This window comes from Aulonocara stuartgranti (genome assembly GCF_965226115.1).
Source record: "Aulonocara stuartgranti genome assembly, chromosome: 2".
NCBI lineage: Eukaryota > Metazoa > Chordata > Actinopteri > Cichliformes > Cichlidae > Aulonocara > Aulonocara stuartgranti.
The window spans coordinates 13,416,571-13,439,341 of record NC_138940.1 but is presented as its reverse complement, the minus strand read 5'-3'; the positions used below and the strand labels follow the sequence as shown (position 1 = coordinate 13,439,341).

Sequence of the window (22,771 nt, the reverse complement as noted above, 5' to 3'; positions counted from 1 at the left end):
GTTAGAATCTCCCCGTATTACTAACATTGACAGAGTTGCCTGACATATGAAAGGATTCATGTTGCTAAATCAAACAGGTAAAGCCAGGTGTGTGGTGGCATCGTGTGAATAAAAGAGCAGCCCCAAGAAGCTTTGGGATGATGACGGTTTCTTTCTAGTCAGCCGTCTCTCAGATATGTGTCTGTGCTTGCTCACTGAGCAGAAAAGTAACTGTTGGATTATCATCCCATCATTCATATCTCCTCCCTGTTACAGGACAGAAGTAAAGTGCCCTCCTGAGTGACCACAGCCACCAACAGAGTATCTGCTGTGCTGCTGTGCTCTGCACACAATTAATTTAAAATGGTAATTGAAACTCGTAAAGCTTTCAGTGATCTCCTGCAAAGCAAAAAACAAAAGTACACAGGCAAAGAAACGTCTCCCTGTGGGTTTAAACAACCTCCAGAGTACAAATGCACTGCATGAAACATCACTCTCTGCATACTGGAGAACACTGATTAGCTTCAAGCTCATTTTCTGGAGCAATGTAGTGAAACAAACATAATGGTTAACATATGACTGATGCAAACTGGCAACAGCCAAACCTTGAAGATTCATCAGAATCAGACCCTCTGCAGGGAGTGCATCGTTAAAAAGATTTACCTTTTACACGCTCCATCGGACCGCTGCAGTGATGTCACACGTGACAAGGCGCATCATAAGGAAATGCCAAATACAAGGTTAAAATGATGAACTTTTAGGCCAAATGGTATGTCCACATGCAGCATGTCATTAGCACAGTCATTGGAGGTAACTACTTCAGATGGACTGACATAAGATGAGCCAAAAGGCAGAAGCTGGGGACGAGTTTTATAGTCAGTCAAGGTGAAGTGAATTTTCCTGGTGGCCCAAATACAGGCTCCTTCAAGGACTGATGATTCAAACATTTGGACTTACAGACGTTCGATTTTTATAGTTCTCAGAAATAGAAGATGATGTCTCCTTTGTGGCTTTTAGTGTCCATCCTCGCTTGCCCATCAGCAATTTAAAGATGCATTCAGGCAGTTACTGTCTGCTTGTAAAGCCTGGACAAATCCCACGGTGACCATACTGTACTCATCAGGGGTTTGTGTTCAGGTGGTCATCAGTCACTGGTAAATACAGGAGAAGCATCTGACTGATGCAGCAGCTGGGTGTGATGCAAACACAGACTGGCTGTTTCCACAGAGTGTGCACAGGGCTCAAAGGCATCTTAAGCCTCTATTCTTTCTACTTCTGATCCACAGGAGATGAAGCTGTGCTTGCATCAGGGTGTGGCTGCTTTGGGATTGGAAAGGTGGATTAGACTTTTTCAGTCACCTCCACCTCATGATGCAGGTTAAATGAAACAAAGATGGTGACGGATGAAAGGCCAAACCTGAAGCTTCGTAACACTCTACAAACCGCTGGGTGACTTAATGTTGGTGGCTTCCCCCCTTACTCTTTATTTACTCTGTGATTGTTCCAACAAATGTTAGTTATTTGACTTAATCTGCCATTACAGAGCAACTTGCAGCTGATGAACCAACTTTTGACTTTGATGAGTTTCACAGAGCACCATTAGTTTCACTCTGTGTGGCCATAATGACCTAGTATTATAGTCGCAGGCAGACTAGATCATGAATGACCACCAAGACAGATAGCTCTTTGGTCATTTAGATCACTAAACAAGGCGGTCAGGGACACATTTGACCACATTTTCCACTGAAGATCCTAAAGCTACTTGGTGTTTCTGACAGTGATGGAGGACATTTTGTGGATGACGTACCAACACTTGACAAAACAGAGAAGTAACAACACTGCAAAATCCCACATATGGATATAAATTCTGGGATGGATGGGATCTTTTTTTTCCTTACAATTGGTGCTCGCTTGTCTTGTGATTTGTAATGTAAGACCTATTTGCACACATTTCACCTGCACACACTGATGTCAGAGGTGTAACTTCAGCTACTTGGAGAACTGGGCTAATTTCTGGAATTCTTAAACCCGTTAAATGTTATTCCATTAAAATCTAGGACCGACAGACACCAGCACTTCCTGGTTTGAGCTCTAAGAACCTAAACTGTTCTTGGGGTGTAGCCCTAAACTGATGCTTCACCATCCTCAGCTCCCCTTACATTAGATTTCACAGATGTGACCTAAAAAGTTCTACAAACAGATGAACACAGTCTGATTGGATCTATTTTGTGTCAGTGACACAGATGTGTTCATGGTGTTCTGATGCTAACAGGAAAACGGTGCTTGATCTCATATCAGTGGTCAAAGTTCGAGGCCACTAAAGGGCGGAATTGCGACAAAACGGACATTCCTCAGATAAAAAAGCACGAAAAGGACATTCAGCATCCAGCTCACTCGCTCGCTCGTGCTCTCTCTCTCTTTCCTCCAGCAGCAGGAAGCACTTGTCCCACTTTTGCCCGGCTCTACCTGCAGCCTCACACACTGTCAGCTTAGATTTCCCTCAGGAGCACAGTGAGGGCAGCCGGTTCATCGGCACACAGGAAGGCACTGAGGTTGCCTGGTTGAGCGGTTCGATCTCCTGCACTTCCCACCGACCACGACAAAAAACCTATTCCCCACCTATCAGAGTAGCAGTCCCAAGCTATTTGATTCTCATTTCCTTTTAATTTTAATGGAAACAAACTGTTATTATGAATATTTTTTCATTTTCTTTGCACCGAGACAATTACAGTATTAAAACATGGTCCACATATGATAATACCTGGAAGGTTAAGCTTTTTTCTTTTGGCTGAATCCTTGTAAACGGTAGGTAGATTTAGCTAAAATGTAGATGCTTTTCTTTCTTTGCAGTGATCATGCTGTGTTTCTTGGATCCACACCTCGCTCATGCATTTAAAAATCCAGCTTGAGGCTTCACAGCTGGGCCTTGATAAGCCAATACAGTAATTACCAGAGTACGGCTAAAGTGTGGATCTTTAACTGTATGATCATGGTTGAGGTGGGTGTCTGGGAGAGTGCCTGAGTCAAATGAAGACCAGGAAATTTAGCTGAAACCTATAAAAACTGCAATACGACCCTAAGACTCTGCTCTTGTTCTTGGATTATAACTTAATTCTTTACAAAGTTCAAGAAGAAACTAAAGCAAACTAGTTTAATATTAGCAGGTTAAATTAGAATGTGAGTAAGACTCTGACTCTTTTCCATTCTTCTTCACCCACAAAACAGCTACAAATACATTTTTCTGCAGAAGATGGTGCTAAAACAGAATTTTCTGATGAAACCCTGACTCTGATCGAGCATAAAGCTTAGTGATCCATTACTGCCTTTGAACATTAGAGCAAGGCACTGATACACTTTGGTTTGAGGGTCCGATTCCCAGTAAGTAAGTGGGCATAAAGCCATCAAAAGGGGGCAAGAAGCAGGTGAATAAGCACTAAAGGTTGATGGTTTTGTTCCCACCTCAACTTTAAGCATATTTTTCGCTCTTGGAGGTCAAAGGGTGGGGCAACTAAATTCCAAGAGCAAGGCATTACCACTGAAATGGGGTCTGGGGTTCACTTCCCCTGTGCCCACCCCTACCATGCAGGTGTTTGGGGTCATAGCCAAGCCCTGGTGGTGTGAGAACATGATTTAAGGCGTTTTTCATTCTGTCTATTGTAAGGGAGCACGCAGTAAGACACACGGTCCAGAATAAACCGGCAGCCTCATTCACTCCGCACATTTTTACACAAAAAGACACACAGCGTGTTTTAAACTCAGAAACTTCCCCATGAAGGAAGATGTAGCTGTGCTACTCGTATCATTTCTCCTCACTGACTGGTTCAGTTCGCTTAAATGGCGTGAAGAGCACGATTTAGGGAGGGGTCCGGCTCTTTGATGTCTGAGCTCCACTAGCATAAGCCGGGCGGCGAAATGTCCCACAAGGGCAACAGAGCCGCTCGGGCTCACGCATGCATGCTCGCCTCTCACACGCTGATTTGGAGTGTCGGAAGTCAGCACAGGAGACGTTTGTGTCATTTTACCTCTGTTTGCATGTGTGCGTCCTTCTCCTCCTCCTCCTCCTCGCATCCCTCCATCTGCGCGGATGGTGAGCAGGGAAGCATTTTGATTGACAAATTATCTTCCAGGCTGCTGATGTATTCTTATCACCAGCTATATTTTTTTTAAAAACAGGAAAGCCGAACAGAGCTGAAATTCTAGGAGCACATGTCTGAACGTGAGCTCATTTTCTTCCCTTTGCAGCACATGGGATGGAGAGAGGCTCAGTACGATGCTGCTGCCGGCGGGCAGGACCCTCCTCCTCTTCCTCCTCCCTTCACTGACAGCGTCATCCTGCTCCCCTGATCGCCTCCTTCTATGGAGGACCACAATAGCCACACATCGAAATAAAGAATTCTGTGCTTAAATAATAATTTATAAAATGATTTCTGCACTTGTAAATTCATTTTCGAATTGATTTTTAAATCACTTAATCTAAACACTATTTTTAAATACATTTTTCAAAATGAATTATTAATCGATCAATAAACACTTCAATTTGATAATGAATTTCACAAAGAAAAGACCTAAATGTCAATAAAAACCTTGTTTCAAAAACCATTTTCAAATTCCAAATTAACCTGATTTTCAAAACGTTTTTTAAAACACAATTTAAAATAGGGATTCCACTCTTCATTTTAAACAGTCACTGACAGCACATGTGGTACTTTAACCTTTGTACTGTTTTCATCAGTTAATTTTGCAGTTAACATGTTGGATGATCTGTCTGCTTCAGATCCTGGGTATGTGAGCACAGCTCCTGTAATCACAAAGAGAACAGAACCATCACAAACTGAAATATAAAGTTTATTTCTCAAATCTGAAATAGAGCTGATCCTTCTCTGTCCTCACACACCCAGAATCTGAAGTTCTTCTCTTACATTTTTTCAGTTCAAGAGTTTAATCCATAGTTAATTATTAATGAGGAGTTACTGAAGTACAAGCTTTTTTTAAAAAAAAAATGGTATTACTGTGGTGGACCACTAGAGGGCTCCACTCACACCCAGTGTATAGGAAGTGTGTTCCTGTGTTTTGTGGCGCGATATGCGCAGTTGATGTTGGAGACGAATAAAGAAGGAGTGAGAACTGAGAGCTCTGTGTCGTTGATGCTTACCTCCACATTGGTGACCCCTGACTCGAGCATGCAACGGGCCGTAGATAACGCAGACTCTGCTATGGATGCATCAGCGGCCGCCGGACCTCCGCCTCCTGTTGCAGCTACGTTCGCTGTGGCGCTGAAACTGCCGGACTTTTGGCTCCATGACCCCCCGTCATGGTTTGTACACGTGGAGGCTCAGTTCGCCCTTCGCGGCATCTTGGCTGACGACACGAAGTATCACCATGTGGTGGCTCGACCCGCTGGCCACCCGTCACGCGATGGCGCTCCTCCGGGACCCACCCGCCCAAGGGTAATACGCCACCCTCAAAGAGCTGCTTCTTCGGCGCAATGCCCTCTCCGACACCGAACGAGCCGAAAAGCTCCTCAACCTGTCAGGCTTGGGTGGCGGTACCGCGCTCGGGCTCATGGAGAACATGCTATCGTTGCTCGGGCCGGATGACGGTGGTTTCCTCTTCGTGCACCTCTTCCTCCGTCAACTACCGGCCGCCGTGAGAGCTGTCCTCGCGAACTCTCCGCTTCTGCCTGTGAAGGATTATCGCTCCCTGGCTGAAGAAGCGGATCGCATTCTCCTGGCTAGCCGCACTTTCGACGTTCACGCCCTGGCTACGGACACGCCTGCGGCACCTTCCACGCCTCCACCTGCCTCCCCCGGAGCATCCGCCCCCTTGCTGACGGCAGGGATTGCTACACGCCGGCACCGCGGAAAGAGCATCTGTTTCTACCATCAGCGTTTTGGTGACAGAGCGCGTCGCTGCCTGCCGCCTTGCGCTTTCACGGCCCAGGGAAACGGACCCGCCAGCGCGCCGTAGCAGCCGCGACCGCTGGCAATACAGAAAGGCTGCTCTTCATAGAGGACTCGCGCTCCGGGAGACGTTTTTTCGTGGACTCCGGCTCCCAGAAGAGCCTCCTTCCCCCTACCGCTGCCGACGGACTAGCAGCGAACTGTGGGCCGCAGCTCATTGCAGCTAATGGCTCTCCCATCAAAACGTTTGGGGAAAGGTTGGTGACTGTTTGTTTTCATGGCTGGGATTTCCAGTGGAACTTTGTTGTTGCCGCTAGCTCTGTACCTATTTTGGGTGCTGATTTCCTGTGTGCTCATGGACTACTTGTCGATGTTGCTAACAGACGTTTAATCTATGCTCTCTCGTTTTCTTCGCTACCCTATTTTACTCGGGCCGCCGAGCCACTGATTCGGGCTAATGTAGTGACCTCCGGGGATGCTTTTCAGCGTTTGCTTTTAGAGTTTCCATCGCTGTCTGTCCCTACTTTCTCTAGCACGGTAACGAAGCATGGGGTTGAGCATTATATTCCCACGGTCGGGCCCCCGGTGTTTGCGCGCGCGCTCCGCCTCGACCCCACGAAACTGTCCGTCGCTCGGGAAGAGTTTGCAGCCATAGAGCGCCTTGGCATTGTACAGCGTTCGAACAGTGCATGGGCCTCTCCACTTCACATGGTGCCCAAATCGGACGCTCGGTGGCGGCCATGCGGAGATTTCCACCGTTTAAATAATGCCACGGAGAATGACCGTTACCCCATCCCCCACATTCAGGATTTTTCTGCCAATCTCGCCGGAACGTCGATTTTTTCTAAAATTGACTTGGTGCGGGGGTATCACCAGGTTCCCGTGCACGCCGAAGACGTTCCTAAAACCGCTGTCATTACCCCCTTCAGCTTGTTCGAGTTTTTGCGCATGCCGTTTGGCCTGAAAGGTGCCGCCCAGACCTTTCAGCGGCTGATGGACTCCGTTTTGCGTGGGCTGCCGTTCGTTTTTGTTTATCTGGACGATATATTGGTGGCCAGCTGCTCAGCGAGCCAGCACGAGTCCCATCTGCGCCAGGTTTTCCAGCGTTTGGCAGCGCATGGCCTGATCATCAACCCTTCCAAGTGCCAGTTTGGGTTGCCTGTTCTGGATTTCCTCGGGCACCGCATTTCCGCTGAAGGTGTGGTTCCGTTGCCCAACAGAGTCCAGGCCGTTTCGGCTTTCCCGCGTCCCACGTCGGTTAAAGCGTTGCAGGAGTTCTTGGGGATGATAAATTTTTACAACCGCTTTCTCCCCAGAGCTGCCCACCTGCTACAGCCACTCTATGCTGCTTTAAAAGGTAAAACAGCCAAAGATCCGGTTGACTGGCTGCCGGAACGCGTCCGTGCGTTTTCCGCAGCGAAGTCTGCGCTGGCTGACGCCGCCCTGCTGGCCCACGCCGCCCTGCTGGCCCACCCGTTTCCGTCGGCGGAGATCGCGTTAATCACCGACGCCTCTGACGTGGCAGTGGGTGGGGTGTTGGAACAGCGGGTTTCAGGTCTCTGGCAACCGCTCGCCTTTTTCAGTTGTACGCTCCGGGATGCTGAACGCAAGTACAGTGTTTTTGACAGGGAGTTGCTGGCCCTGCACCTCGCGACACGACATTTTCGTTTTTTCCTTGAGGGTCGCAACTTTACTGCGTACGTTGACCACAAACCTTTGACGTTTGCGATGTCCAAGGTCTCTGACCCATGGAGCGCACGCCAACAGCGCCAGTTGGCGGCCATTTCTGAGTTTACCACAGACATTCAGCATGTGGCTGGTAAGTCCAATCACGCCGCTGACTGTCTCTCACGTGTGTTGGTTTCTCCGGTGTATGTCGGCAATGACTACGCTGCCATGGCCGCCGAGCAACGTGCTGACCCGGACGTCCTTGCCCTTCAGTCAACAAAAACGGCCGCCCCCGCCCGGTGGTTCCCCTTTCGTGGCATCTTCGTGTTTTTGACTCGGTGCATGCCCTCTCTCATCCCGGCGTCCGGGCCTCGGTCAAGCTGGTCAGCGCCAGGTTTGTTTGGCCGGGCCTTCGCAAGACGGTGAAAGAATGGGCAGCGGTTTGTATCCCATGCCAACGCTCGAAAATCCACCGGCACACACAACCGAACCTTTCTGTGTCCCGGGTAGGCGTTTCGATCACGTTCATGTGGACCTGGTTGGTGCCTTGCCGCAGTCACAGGGTTTCACGCACCTTTTGACTGTAGTGGACCGCACAACCAGGTGGCCAGAGGCGGTACCCCTGGCGTCCACGACAGCGGCGACGGTGGCCAGGGCATTTTTGTCAACGTGGGTTTCACGTTTCGGCCCCCCTGCTGACATTACCTCGGACAGGGGCCCCCAGTTTGTTTCCGAGCTTTGGTCTGCTATGGCTGACGGCCTGGGAGTCAAGGTCCACGGCACCACAGCATACCACCCGCAAGCTAATGGGATGTGCGAACGGTTTCACTGGTCACTTAAGGCCGCGCTCCGTGCTTCCTTAACAAGTGGCGACTGTGTCGACCGTCTTCCGTGGGTTTTGCTGGGATTGCGTAGCGCGGTTAAAGAAGACCTCGGGGTTTCCCCGGCTGAACTGGTCCTCGGCCAGCCTCTCCGGGTCCCCGGGGAATTCTTACCCGAGAGCCCTCCCCCATGTTTCGATACCTCTTTGTTGCCTTTTCGCCCCCCAAGAGACTCATTTCCTGTTCCTGGTCCTGTGCACCACTGCCTGCCTGACACTTTTGGACTCTGCTCGTTTCGTTTTCGTCAGGCACGATGCCCATAGGACTCCGCTGCGGCCACCATATGACGGGCCATACAGGGTTCTTAAACCAGGCAACAAACATTTCATTTTGGACTTTGGTGGTCGGCAGGAAATTGTCTCTGTTGACAGACTTAAGCCTGCACATGTTATGCAAGAGGATCAGGTGGTCCCGGCCCAGGCCCCTCGCCGCGGCCGCCCACCTGCCACCGGGCTGATGGATTCTGTTTTTTCCCCCAGGAGCGACCCAAAATCAACGGAGTCCGAATCGTCTGCAGCTTTTTCTGACCGCCAGTGCCAGCCTCGCTGGGTTGCCCTCGGTCAGTTCCCCACCCCCCCAGTTCAGCCGTTCCGGCCGTTTGCTTAAGCCCCGGGTCCTGGACTAGTTCTGCTGGGTGTTCGGGGGGCATGTGTGGTGGACCACTAGAGGGCTCCACTCACACCCAGTGTATAGGAAGTGTGTTCCTGCGTTTTGTAGCGCGATATGCGCAGTTGATGTTGGAGATGAATAAAGAAGGAGTGAGAACTGAGAGCTCTGTGTCGTTGATGCTTACCTCCACATTACTGTCTTTACAGATGTTGCAAGAGACTGAAAACATGCTGTTGTTTGAAGATATTTAATAATCAGTTCTGCACAGGAGCTGAAGCAGAGTGCAGCCTGTTGCTTTTACAGAATAATACTTGTACTAAAAGTACAGTAAAGGTAATTAGTGACTGAGCAGCCTGGGGCGTTTCTCTTGATTTCTTTAGTCAGGGTAAATTTATTCACCTGCACGGGTTAGCTAAACAAACTTTACAAATCAAGTTTCCCCGACAGCCAAGTGCTCATCTTAGCTAGCTAGGTCTCAGGACCTAGCTAAGGACGGTAGTTACAGATTAGCTTACAAACACGTTTAATTTACCGAAAAAGTGCTTCGGAGCCTCGGGTAGTGATGATGTGACGTTCTGGAGAGTGAGGAGAGAATGGAGCCAGCTAAGAAGAGGAGGATGTCCTCTCCTGTGTGGGAACATTTTGATCTTATTCCTCCCAACAAGGTATGTAAATTTCTACAGAAGATGTATTTTCATAATACTGATGGTGCAATACAATTTGCGTTAAGCTGTCTTTACTTTTGTACAAGGTGAAGTGTTTGCTATGTGCCAGGGAGCTGGGATATAACAACAACACCTCATCCATGTTTAGGCACTACAGAGTGTTGTAACTTTATTGCAGTTTTTGTTTGATAACAGCATTTTGATTATTTTGTAAGTGATTTAAGTGTTAGTCATATGTTTAGTGATGCTGTTAATTATAGATTTAATTTCTGCTAAAAGGGAGCATTTAACAGTTATTTTCATTAGAAACTGCGTTTCCCAGAATCCTTTGTGGTAGATGAAAGTTACTCTGGGTTTTTAGCTAGCAAAGAAAGTTTGGGAAGCCATTATATGTTGCTCTGATGTCGAGCAGTTTATTTGTTGTACATTCCCCTTTTTGAAGCCTTATATAAAGACTATCGTTTCTCCAATTGATGTCCGATCCATTTTTTTGGGCTAGTGGATTTGCCACATCATTTTTTGGTGCCGAAACCCGGGAAAATGAGCGAACAGGATTTACGTGGAGCCGCCGCCGCCGGGGCTGCGGGAGTGGCGGATGACGAGCATCAGAGAGAAATGGAAAGAACAAAACGGAAACGTGGGACGATAAGAGGTGCTACCACACGACTTGTACATCAAATTGACTCCGAAATGGCTAAACCAGATCCGGACACTGACCATCTGAGCGCATTACTGGAAATGCTGTCGGCAAAGGAGCTCAGCTTGTATGCCTTAGATAGTGAAATAGAACGTAAAACAGCTCTGGATGACCTGGAAATGGAGATCGAAAGCACAGAGGAATATAAGGAGCGCATCATCCTGTCCAAGAGCCGTGCACGGCGCATAATTAAGAGAAATGAGGATTGCCGCGAACGAGCCGCACATCAAAGGGTGAGTGACGCTAACTCTGCTCATTCATTGGCACAGAGAGCATCGGTAAAGCTTCCTAAGCTGATCATTCACAAATATGATGGAGATGCCAGTTTGTGGCAGGAGTTTTGGAGTCAATATGAAGCTGTTATTCACCACAATGATGCACTATGCAAAAGAGAGAAGTTTACCTATTTGAAAACCTATCTCACTGGCCAAGCAGCAAAGGCAGTTGCAGGACTAATGTTGACGGATGAAAATTATGACAACGCAATTGAGTTACTGCAAAACCGATTTGGAAGAAAGGATGTAGTAATTAGTGCGCACATGTCAAAACTGCTGAACCTCACACCTGTTAAAAAATCCTCTGATGTGCATGCTTTGAGGCAGCTATATGATGAATGTGAAATTCAGATCAGAAGTTTAGAGTCATTGGGTGTAGTGTCAGAAAGCTACGGAAGCTTGTTATGCCCAATATTGCTAAAGATGATTCCAGATGATATAGCTCTTGAATACAGCCGTCAGAGAAATGGAGATGAAGAGTGGAAAGTGTCAGAAATGGTCACATTCCTACAGAAGGAGGTTCAGAGCAGGGAAAGAACGCTGCAAATGACAAAGTCGTACAACCCACAGAAAGCTGAAAATAAACTGTACAAGCCACCGTTCAACGATGTGAGGTTTAAAAGGCCTAGCATACAATCTACTGCTGCCCTGTACACAGCCAGCCAGAAACAAAACACCTGTATATTCTGTGAGAGTGACGATCACAAATCGCAAAACTGCCCAAATAATGACACGCTTCAAAGAAAGGACAAGTTAAAGAGAATGGGGAGATGTTTTGTGTGTTTGGGACAGAAACACATTGCAAGATTCTGTAAGACCAAGAATGTGTCCTGTGAGAAATGTGGACGGAGACATCACGTTGCTGTGTGCGGTGGTGAAAGGGTGGATGTACAGGCCCCATCCCAACCAGAAGAAGCAGTGGTCTCCTCCGTGCTCCCTCATTCAGTAAGAGTGAAACCAGGTGAACAGAATACTGTGTTGCTACAGACTGCAAAGGTGTGGATTGAAGGCCCGTCAGGCAGAAGGATAGCTCGTTGCTTATTAGATGGAGGCAGCCAAAGAAGCTTCATACATGAAACGATTGTGAAGAGCCTAAATTTACCAGTTATAAGGCAAGAGACATTGACACTACACACATTTGGGTCCTCCTTTCCCACAAGATCACAGCGCAGCATAGTGAAGGTTATGCTACAAAATATCTGGGATCCTAGCCAGAGTATTGTAATAGAAGCTGTGGAGACCCCACAAGTGTGCTCGGCAATAATGAAGGTTCCTGGCGAACAGATCCAGCATGAGCTTAAGAAGAGAGGACTACAACTGGCTGACTTCCCAGGATCCAGTGAGGAACCAGAGCTTGCTGTCCTCATAGGAGCTGACTACTATTGGCAGATCGTGACAGGAAGGGTGGAGAGGCTTACAGAAACATTGGTGGCACTGGAGAGCACCTTCGGATGGTCTGTTCAGGGGCCAGTCTCTGCATCAGCTGTTACAGAGGCAACCTGCATGTTCATTCCGTGTGAGGAAGAGAAACTCCTCTCCAAGCAACTGAAAGCATTCTGGGAAATAGAGTCTCTGGGTATTACAAATGAGACAACAAAGAACCCAGAAGATGATGAGGCTCTGCAGATGTTTGAGAGAACGACTATGTTTAAAGATGGACGATATCAGGTGGAGTTGCCATGGAAGCCAGAAAGGGTAGAGCTCTCAGACAACTATAGAGTTGCCAAAAAACGGCTGGACGGTCTGAGTAAAAGATTTAAGAAGGATGTCACACTCTTCAGCAGGTATAATCAAGTGGTGGAGGACTACTTGGACCAGAACATTGCAGAGGAAGTCACACCAAATAGCAGCACAGATTCTGTAATATATTATATGCCTCACCATGCAGTGCTGAGAGAGGACAAAGCAACTACAAAATTAAGAGTGGTCTTTGATGCATCGTCCCATGAAGAAGGCTGTCTGTCGCTGAATGACTGCTTATTTACGGGCCCAAATTTGAATCCAGATCTGCTCAGTGTTCTCCTTAGATTTAGGGAACACAAAATCGCCTTTCTGGCAGACATAAAACAAGCATTCCTGCAAATATGTCTTGCAGAAAGGGACAGAGATGCAGTCAGGTTCCTGTGGTTCTCAGGTGCACCGAATGGAGAAGTGAATGATCACCTGCGCATTCTGAGGATGACGAGAGTGGTGTTTGGAGTTACACCAAGCCCGTTTCTGCTTGCAGCGACAATTCGAAGACATCTAAAGCAATATGAAACAAGCCAACCACAAGTGGTGAATACAATAAGGGAGTCACTTTACGTAGATGACTTCATTTCAAGTACACGCTCAGTGGAAGAGGCGTATCACGTAACGACGAATGCCAAAGAAATACTGGCGGCTGCTGGTATGGAGCTTTGCAAATGGATGACAAACTCAGCTGAACTGAGGCAGAAATGGGAGAAGAGCTCCACAAACTACATGATGGCACCTGAAACGAATGGAGTAGCATTAAAGGTGCTTGGATTAGTGTGGAGGCCAGAGCCAGATGATTTCACCTTTGACCTTAGTTCACTAGTGAGGCTTCTAACAGAGAAGAAAGGAACCAAACGAAGCGTGCTGCAGTCCTCAGCACGAATTTATGACCCACTTGGGTTTCTGAACCCCTTCACCATTAGGGTCAAGTGCATGTTCCAAGCAATGTGGGAGAGGGGGCTCTCTTGGGATGAAGAATTGCCACCAGATCTGGCACAAGAATGGCAACAGTGGTGTTCAGAGCTTACTCAGTTACACCAGCTCACCATACCAAGGTGGTACCAAATCAATATGCAACAAGAAAGCAAGGATGGCTTGGAATTACATGTGTTTTGTGATGCCAGTGAAAGGGCATACAGTGCTGTGGCCTATCTGCAAGGCAAAACACGAGAAGGAGAAACGACAATGAGCTTGGTCGCATCTAAAGCCAGGGTGGCTCCCCTAAAGAAAATGACGTTGCCACGTCTGGAACTCATGGGAGCCGTGATTGGGGCCAGACTGGCGAACAACTTGATCATCTCGCTGAAGATGGAGCAAGCCCAAATAAGAATGTGGACTGACTCCATGATCACTTTGCAATGGATTTGCAGTTCGGCACAAAGGTGGAAACCGTTTGTTGCAAATCGAGTGACTGAGATCCAGACTCTTACGAGTCCATCTTCATGGTCACACATCCCAGGAAAGGCTAATCCCGCTGACCTGCCCACAAGAGGAGAATCAGTGGAGGCCCTACTACAAAACCAGCTATGGTGGAATGGCCCCAGTTTTCTTGTATCAGAAAATCGGATACATGAGTCTGAAGATGAAAACATTTCAGACAAAATGAATGTAGAACTTAAATCCAGTTATCAAATAGCCATGCAGTTTGCTGCTAATGACACTGACATCTGTGAACCAATACTGAAGCTTGAGAGTTACAGCGAACTGAAGAGAGTGCTCAGAGTGACAGCATGGATTAGGAGATTCATAGCTAATGCAAAAACAACGATGCAACCAAAGATGCGAGGTGAGCTGACAGCAAATGAGCTTCTTGATGCTGAGAAGTACTGGATTAAGGTTGCACAACATCACAGTTTTCACCAGGAGGTCCAGAGACTGAAAGTAGGAAAACCTATGATGAATGACAGTAAGATTCAGGAACTGAAACCATTCCTTGATGAAGATGAGCTCCTTAGTGTTGGAGGCAGGCTGCAGCAGTCGGACTTCACATTCAGAGAGCAGCATCCTTGGATTCTGCCAAACAAACACAGATTTTCAGAACTGCTGATACAGGACTGTCACAAAAGGGTGATGCATTCAGGAGTGAGGGACACTCTTGTACAAATAAGAGAGAGATATTGGATCATCCGGGCTCGGCAGCTGGTTAAGAGCATTGTGACCAGATGCACTGTGTGTAAGAGGTTTAAGGCAAAAGCTGGGCATCAGCTAACTGCACCTTTGCCTAGGGACAGAATATCCGAGTCACCACCATTCGAAGTTACAGGTGTGGATTTTGCTGGGCCACTCTATGTGAAAACAGAGGATTCTGTGAAAAGATCCTACATTGCCCTATTTACCTGTGCTGTGACACGAGCGGTCCATTTAGAGCTTGTGTCAGATCAGTCAACTGAGACATTTTTGCTAGCGTTGAAGAGATTCATTGCCAGGAGAGGGCTATGCAGAGTTATCTATTCTGACAATGCCAGAACATTTAAGAGAGCAGACCAAGATTTGAAGGAGCTGTGGAAGACAATTAAAGACCCACATTTGCTGGAGTTTTTTTCGGAAAGAGGAATTACTTGGAAGTTCATTGCAGAAAGAGCAGCCTGGTGGGGTGGATTCTGGGAACGTCTTGTCAGATCAGTGAAAATCTGTCTCAAGAAGGTGTTAGGTAGAGCTTCACTCCACTTTGAAGAAATGTGTACTGTGTTGGCGGAAGTCGAAGCTACTCTGAACTCTAGGCCTCTCACCTTTGTGCACAACGAGGTAAATGAACCGCAACCACTTACTCCAGCCCACTTTTTGGTGGGCAAACGACTGACATCTCTACCACCCAAGTCAATCCCGAAGGACACACACCATCCAACACCTAACAAAGAGGATATTACTCGGAGATGGAGATACCGGCAGAAACTTATGACCAACTTCTGGAACACCTGGAGAAGGGACTATCTGTTGGAGTTGAAGTCAGCTCATTGCTGTGACGCTTCAAAGCCTACACCCCTAAAACTAGGGGATGTCGTGCTCATTGGGCATGACAACCTCCCCAGACAAGTGTGGAAACTTGGAAGAATTGAAGAAATGTTTCCTGGTCGAGACGGTCTTGTTAGATCTTGCTTAGTTCGCACGACAACGGGGACTCTGTTAAGAAGACCGATTCAGTTGTTGTATAACCTAGAGCTTTAGATGAACAGATTGTTCATCGGGGGGGAGGATGTTGTAACTTTATTGCAGTTTTTGTTTGATAACAGCATTTTGATTATTTTGTAAGTGATTTAAGTGTTAGTCATATGTTTAGTGATGCTGTTAATTATAGATTTAATTTCTGCTAAAAGGGAGCATTTAACAGTTATTTTCATTAGAAACTGCGTTTCCCAGAATCCTTTGTGGTAGATGAAAGTTACTCTGGGTTTTTAGCTAGCAAAGAAAGTTTGGGAAGCCATTATATGTTGCTCTGATGTCGAGCAGTTTATTTGTTGTACATTCCCCTTTTTGAAGCCTTATATAAAGACTATCGTTTCTCCAATTGATGTCCGATCCATTTTTTTGGGCTAGTGGATTTGCCACATCACAGAGCTTTGCATGAGAATAAGGGGAACACTGATTGTGGAGCAAGACCAGGTGAGCCATCGAATAGAATAGAATAGAATAGAATAGAATTCAACTTTATTGTCATTGCACATGCACAGGTACAGGGCAACGAAATGCAGTTTGCATCCATCCAGAAGTGCTTTAGTGATATAGATATATTACAATATATATTAGCAATAATATAGATATGTGAGTATATTACAGAAATGGGTCTATTATGGTATGTTATAATGTACACGGTATGAAGTATGTTGTGAATATTCTATAACTATAAGTATGTACAGGCTGTAGTGAGTACAAGCTATGTACAGGATATGAACAGGATATAAATATGAAAAACTATACAGAATATGAAATAAATAACTTTACAGAATCTGGGATATACAGCTATACAGAAATGGGAACTATGCAAGTTGTAAACAGTTGTAGGATTAAAGATTATCGAATGTACAGAATGATTATTTACACAGAGCTATACAGTAGTGCAGTTAAGATAAGTGAGGGTGTAGATAGTTTCTACAGAGGCTATATAAAGTGCTAGTGGTTGTGAGTGGTGGTTCAGTCCATGTTATTATTGTGTTTGAGGGTACAGTTGTCCATTGTGGGTGTGTGTATGTTCAGTCCATGAGTTTAACGTGGGTCAGATGTCAGGAGGCAGAGTTCAGGAGTCTGACAGCTGTGGGGAAGAAGCTGTTCCGGTACCTGGTGGTCTTAGTCCGGAGGCTCCTGTGGCGCCTCCCAGAGGGCAGGAGGGTGAAGAGTCCATGTGATGGGTGACTGGGGTCTTTGATGATTTTCCCAGCCCTTTTCAGACACCGCTTCCTGTAGATGTCTTTTATGGCAGGAAGTGGTGCTCCGGCGATGCGCTGGGCAGTTTTCACGACCCTCTGCAACGCCTTCTGGTCCGAGGCAGAGCAGTTCCCGTACCAGACTGTTATACAGTTGGTCAGGATGCTCTCGATGGTGCAGCGATAGAAGTTCACCAGGATGTCTGAGGACAGGTGGTTCTTCCTCAGAGTCCTCAAGAAGAAGAGGCGCTGGTGAGCCTTCTTGACCAGCTTGGAGCAGTTGGTCGTCCAGGTGAGATCCTCGGAGATGTGGACTCCCAGGAACTTGAAGCTGCTCACACGCTCCACAGCCGTCCCCTTAATGTGGATGGGTGGATGTGGGTCAGCATTCCTCCTGTAGTCCACGATGAGCTCCTTGGTCTTCTCGGTGTTAAGCAGCAGGTTGTTTCTGTCGCACCACTCAGCCAGACGATCCACCTCCTCCCTGTAGGCGACCTCATCGTTGTCACTGATGAGGCCAATCACCGTGGTGTCATCTGCAAACTTAATGATGGTGTTGGAACCATCAGCAGGTCTGCAGTCGTGGGTGAAGAGGGAGTAGAGGAAAGGGCTCATCACACAGCCTTGTGGTACACCGGTGTTCATTGTGATGGTAGATGAGCAGCGGTTATCCAGCCGGACATGTTGGGGGCGGTTGGTCAGGAAGTCCAGTAACCATTTGCAGATGAGGGAACTGATACCCAGGTCTGTCAGTTTCCTGATGAGTTGTGAGGGGTGGATTGTATTGAATGCTGAACTGAAGTCTATAAACAGCATTCTGGCGTAGGTGTTGTTGTTGTCCAGGTGTGAGAGGACAGAGTGCATTGCGATGGAGACTGCATCCTCTGTGCTCCTGTTCCGGCGGTATGCGAATTGGTGGGGGTCCAGGGTGGGGGGGAGACAGGATTTGAAGTGTGCTAGGACCAGTCGCTCTAAGCACTTAGTGATGATGGGGGTGAGTGCTACTGGGCGGTAATCATTGAGGCAAGATGGGTTGGAGTTTTTGGGTATCGGGACGATGGAGGTGGATTTGAAGCAGGCCGGTACCACAGCGTGGGCCAAGGACAGATTGAATATGTCTGTGAGCACTCCTGCAAGCTCCCCAGAACACGCTCTGAGAACACGCCCGGGGATGCCATCAGGGCCTGCAGCCTTGTGGACATTGATCCTGCTCAGCACCGCTCCTACATCGGTGGGGGAGAGAGTCATAGGTTGGTGGTCTGGCGTCATGTCTGCTTTGGTTGTGGTTGTGGGGTTCCCTCGCTCAAAACGAGCATAAAAGTTGTTGAGCTCGTTGAGGAAGGAGACATCAGAGGATGCGGGGGAGGGTTTGGTGGTCCTGTAGTCTGTGATGGTCTGGAGTCCTTGCCACATGCGTCGGGGGTTGGAGTTGGAGAAGTGTTCTTCTACCTTCTTTTTGTAATGGTGTTTGGCTTTTTTGATGCCCTTCTTTAGATTAGCCCTGGCTGTACTGTAGGCGTGTGCATCTCCTGACCTAAAGGCAGTGTTGCGGGCCTTCAGGAGGAGACGAACATCCCATGTTGAATGCCATGATAATATAGCATGATATAACAATATTATACAACTGTAATAAGTTACGTGTGTGATATTTATATTTGTGCTTTGTTTTTATTGTCTTTCCTCAGGAGAACAATCTCAAATAGATGAAGACCTGGTTAGCATGGTGATTGAGGACTCCCAGCCATTTAGCATTGTGGAGGACAAAGGATTTAAAAGATTTGTTAAATCATTAAATCCTAGCTATTTTCTCCCCACTAAAAAGGTCCTAAAAGCAGTGAAAATTTAGTTTTTACAGAATAAAATGTGAACAGGCAGGACTGAGGCTCAAAGCCTCAGTGTGTAGCTGTCCATACCTCAACATTACAAAAGCACAAACACTGTCCATACCCCAACCACACCTCACCTCACAGTAAATGATCATTTCCATTTTAAGCATTTCCAAATAATCATTTTCCATACTGCCAGTATAAATATACAGAGTATACTGCCATCACTACAATATAGATGTTTTACACACTCCTTTTGTTGTTGACATTTATAGGCTGTGTGCAAAATGCTACACTCTTCAAATTCATGCCAACTAATATTTTTACGTCCAGTAGATGTCCTATATATATATATATATATTGTTCCAGGCGGCAGCGTTACGTTGCCATGGTTACAGGTGACGTGTTCTCTGTGACTGAGTGTTTCTGGGTGGAGAGAGCGCAGCGGCCCTTCGCGATAGACGCTAGGACAATGCTTCGTGGGCTGCCTCTGTCGACCGACATACTGAGCCCCCGACAGCGAGCAGTGATGCCTACAACACCAGCTAAGGTACCGAAATACAACAGGCTAACCCCGCTTGAGCCTTACCTCTCACAAGTCAGGCATAGTGGCTGGAGTGATGAAGAGGCTGCTACGCACCTAGCACTAGCATTGGAAAGAGATGCACTGCAGGTACTGCTTGACCTAGCCCCGGCAGAGCAGCATGAGCTCCAGGCCCTCACCATGGCACTCGAGAGGCGATTTGGGCAGCGGCACTCCACTGATCAGAGCAGGGAGCAGCTGACCAACCGGAGCCGTCGGGCAGGGGAAAGCCTGGGCACCTTTGCGGCTGATGTGTTGCTATATGCTCGTCGTGGCTACCCAGAGTTCCCAGCAGCAGCCCATGAGGAGCTTAGCCTCCATGGTTTTCTGCGAGGACTCTTTCCAGAGCGACTGCGCCAACACGTCTGGCTGGCCATGCTATGAACTCTCCGTGAGGCGCTCCTTGAGGCTGAAAGGGCCAAGCTGGTGCTTGCCTCACGACCTAACCAGCAGGTAACTCCACCAAACTACCCCCAAATCAGAGCCGCAGACTGCGACAGGGAGGGGGAGTTCACCAAGATATGCCAGCTGCAGCCCTTGGTGCCCTGGAGGCGTCCCCGTCAACCGACCGACCACTTCTGTGATGAGCTTGGCCACGTGGCGCACGACTGCCTGGCACCCACCCCAAAGACCAGACTATGTGGCCTCAAGGAAACGAGAGAAGGAGCGGTATAGCCAGGGAACCACCGCTCCACCACCGCTCCAGCTTACAGCCCCGCTCCAAGAACGATGCACGGTGGTGGGCCTAGTCGGGCACCTCAAGGGTCTCTACCTGAGCTGCTGTGTTGAGGACCAGCCCTGCCGGGCCCTGGTGGACACGGGGTCTACCATTTCCCTAATACGACCTGGAACGTCCGGGCTGCTTGTGATGGGTTGGTCGCCCACCGACACCCAGCTGGTGACGTGGGAGAGAACTGACATGCGGGGGAAGAGACCGTTGCGGATCCGAGTGAAGGATCTGAAGCTGGTGCACGACTTCTGGCTTGCTGACATCCAAGACCAGTGCATTGGCCTTGATCTGCTGACCCGCTGGGGGGCCTGCATTGACACCGCGAAGCTGGCTATCACTCTTGGTACAGAGACTCTGGCCTTCCAGTGCGGTCAAAGGCAGGGAACGGAGGGGACCAGAGACAGATAAGCCAGGCTTCAGGCAGCTGCCGCTCAACAGACTTTGGACTCCGGTGACTCTGGACCATCTCTACTCACCCCAACTCTACTCGCCTCAGCCCCAGCCTCTAGGCTCAACAAACCTCTGCTGCGAGATCAATCAACTTCAGACCAGACAACAAACGACGGAGGCTCCGGAAAAGTGCAATCAAACGATGAGTTTTATTATCACAGGAGAACAACCAACCGTCAGCATACGGATTGTTTTGCTCTGACAAGAATACATTGGGTTCTGGTTTTATAGGATAAAATATCACACCTACGTCAATACAGTTAAAAAATACATGGTGACAGACCGGCAAAAGTTCAACTCGTGCGGACAAGGGTACATCACGTACACTTCTAATAACCATAAACCGACATATAACTTCCCTTTTCTACATTACTTGCCTTTTAGGGTAATAACTTCAGGTCTCAACATCTCTGAGAGCTAATAATGGACCCTCGTCATTAATCACTAAGTAGAGTACTTTGCAGCCAGTCTCAAACTGAAGCAGAAGATGCTTAGGCCTTCGCTCAGACCTGCTACTAGATTAATATGTGTATCGTAAGCACACTGAAAAAAAGGGATTGGCCACCTCTTGGATTTACATAAGCATCTTGCGTGTATTTAACACAATTGCCTCATGCTTTAAAGTTAAGTGTAACTATATAGTGTAGAAACTACATGATATGCAGAGAGGGTAGACTAAATTGTTCATATCATGTTCAAGTGAAGTAAGTCAATAATATAGCAATGTTAAATCCCGTGACACTGCACGGGTTTCAGACTCGCGCTCTTTAGATCGTGGTTTCAGGAAGGCATCCATCTCAGTCAAGTCGAGCAGCCACCACTACTTTTTTTGGTATACCAAAAAAAGTAAATTGGGTGGTTGTTACATTAAAAAAGTCTAACTTGTAATTTGAACACAATAATTTCATGTTACTATGAACGTAATTAAATCATGTAGGATTTGCATGGAATTCAAAAACTTAATTTGTTCTTGTTGAGATGACCTGACACAATCTAGTAAGAGTGGTTAGTTGCTGAACTCATGAAATTCACAAGATCGCACAAGATTTCAAACTGCAGGAAAATCAGTGGAGTTATAAGAGGCAGAGAACTACACACGCACCACGTGCATGCTATTGCTATTTATTGTGGATTAACCTGTCAAGGACAAAAACAAAAAAATTCTGCATCAAACACAGGAAATCATAGCTTTCCTGTGTTTCCTAGATTGTTGGCATGGTGGTTAGTGCTGTTGCTTCACAGTAAGAAGGTCCTGGGTTCAAATCCACATTCTGGCTAGTTTGCAGTGGTTTCTCTCTGGGCATTCTGGTTTCCTCCCACAGTTAAAAGTCATGCAGTTATTAGAATTAGGGTTAACTGGTGATTCTAAATTACCTGTGAATGTAAGTGTAAATGGTTGTTTGTTTCTATGTGATAGACTGGTGAGGTGTCCAGGGTGTACCCTGCCTCGTAACCTATCATTTCAGGGTTATTTCCCAGCCCTCCTGCAACCCGGAGGATGGTAGTCATTGTAAATCCATTCAAATTTTATGGTAACCAGGATCTAGACTTTGTTGAACATTATGTAATATGAAGACAGCATGTAGTATTTAAGTGACCAAGTAGTATTGGGGTAAACGTTATTGAATAGTGTTGAAATAAAATGACAAAATTGTGAAGGATTACAACATTCCAAGAGCTCAACTTACTTCATCTGAACATGTTTCAATCGCGTTTTAGCAACACAAAATGCACAGGTTTATTGAATATGAAAAAGTTGTGTTGATTTAACTCAGTTGTTTAATTTTCTGCCAAAGCAAAACATTTGTGTGCAACAAATGTCCATTATTGAATCAGGTAAATCCAACATGGCCTTTTTTTCAGTGCATGCATGCAATTAACCTGCTATGTTCTCATCTCCCCTCAGCATGTATCATCTGGACACTCTCACCAGTGAAGCTTAAAACCTTCTAGAATGGAACATCAACTCTAACCAAGCACATTCATGCATTGTGTATAGAATGAACTCAACCTGTAAAAATAGAAAGGTCAATGTGATGACAGAAATATTCAATGCAATTTTATAAACCCTGCAGGAAATATTACTGATAAATGATACTGTAAAACATGTTATTAATACATTCTTCATAAGGCAGATTATATGGTAGCAATAAAAGAATCTCTGAATCCCAACACCTCCCTCGACTGAGACAACCCAAGCTGTTGATGACCTGTGGCAGCGCAGCAGCGTAGGCCTCACCATTGCCCAGCGCCAGCGGTTGAATTGCTTCCTGGACGAGAATGTGGACATCATTGCCGCTTGTGACGAAGACTGCAGGCAGACGCAGCTGGTTCAGTACACCATTCACACCGGCTCTGCTCATCCCATCCATCCCATCCACATCGACTGCTCCTCTCAAAACGACAGGAGTAG

General features: G+C 47.1%; 1 protein-coding gene and 1 long non-coding RNA gene across 14 annotated transcripts in view; one reads left to right on the top strand and one right to left on the bottom strand.

Moving 5' to 3' along the window:
• The window catches only part of shtn3 (shootin 3), a 510,884-nt gene that overhangs the window by 27,956 nt on the left and 460,157 nt on the right, over positions 1-22,771 (bottom strand). For 9 of the 13 annotated variants that reach the window (XM_082551250.1, XM_082551256.1, XM_082551257.1 and 6 more), the window contains exon 1: positions 4,002-4,311. The exons of 3 other annotated variants lie outside the window; for them this stretch is intronic. In XM_082551250.1, coding sequence (XP_082407376.1) covers positions 4,002-4,082 — 81 coding nt within the window. In that variant the 5' untranslated portion in view covers positions 4,083-4,311. Of the gene's footprint in view, positions 1-4,001; positions 4,313-22,771 lie in introns of those variants that run through there. One more of the 13 variants, XM_082551262.1, reaches the window with a different exon arrangement.
• LOC309713581 lies at positions 9,461-9,861 on the top strand. The gene is made up of 3 exons (XR_014278612.1): positions 9,461-9,509; positions 9,598-9,702; positions 9,789-9,861. It is a non-coding gene; the product is annotated as an uncharacterized lncRNA (long non-coding RNA).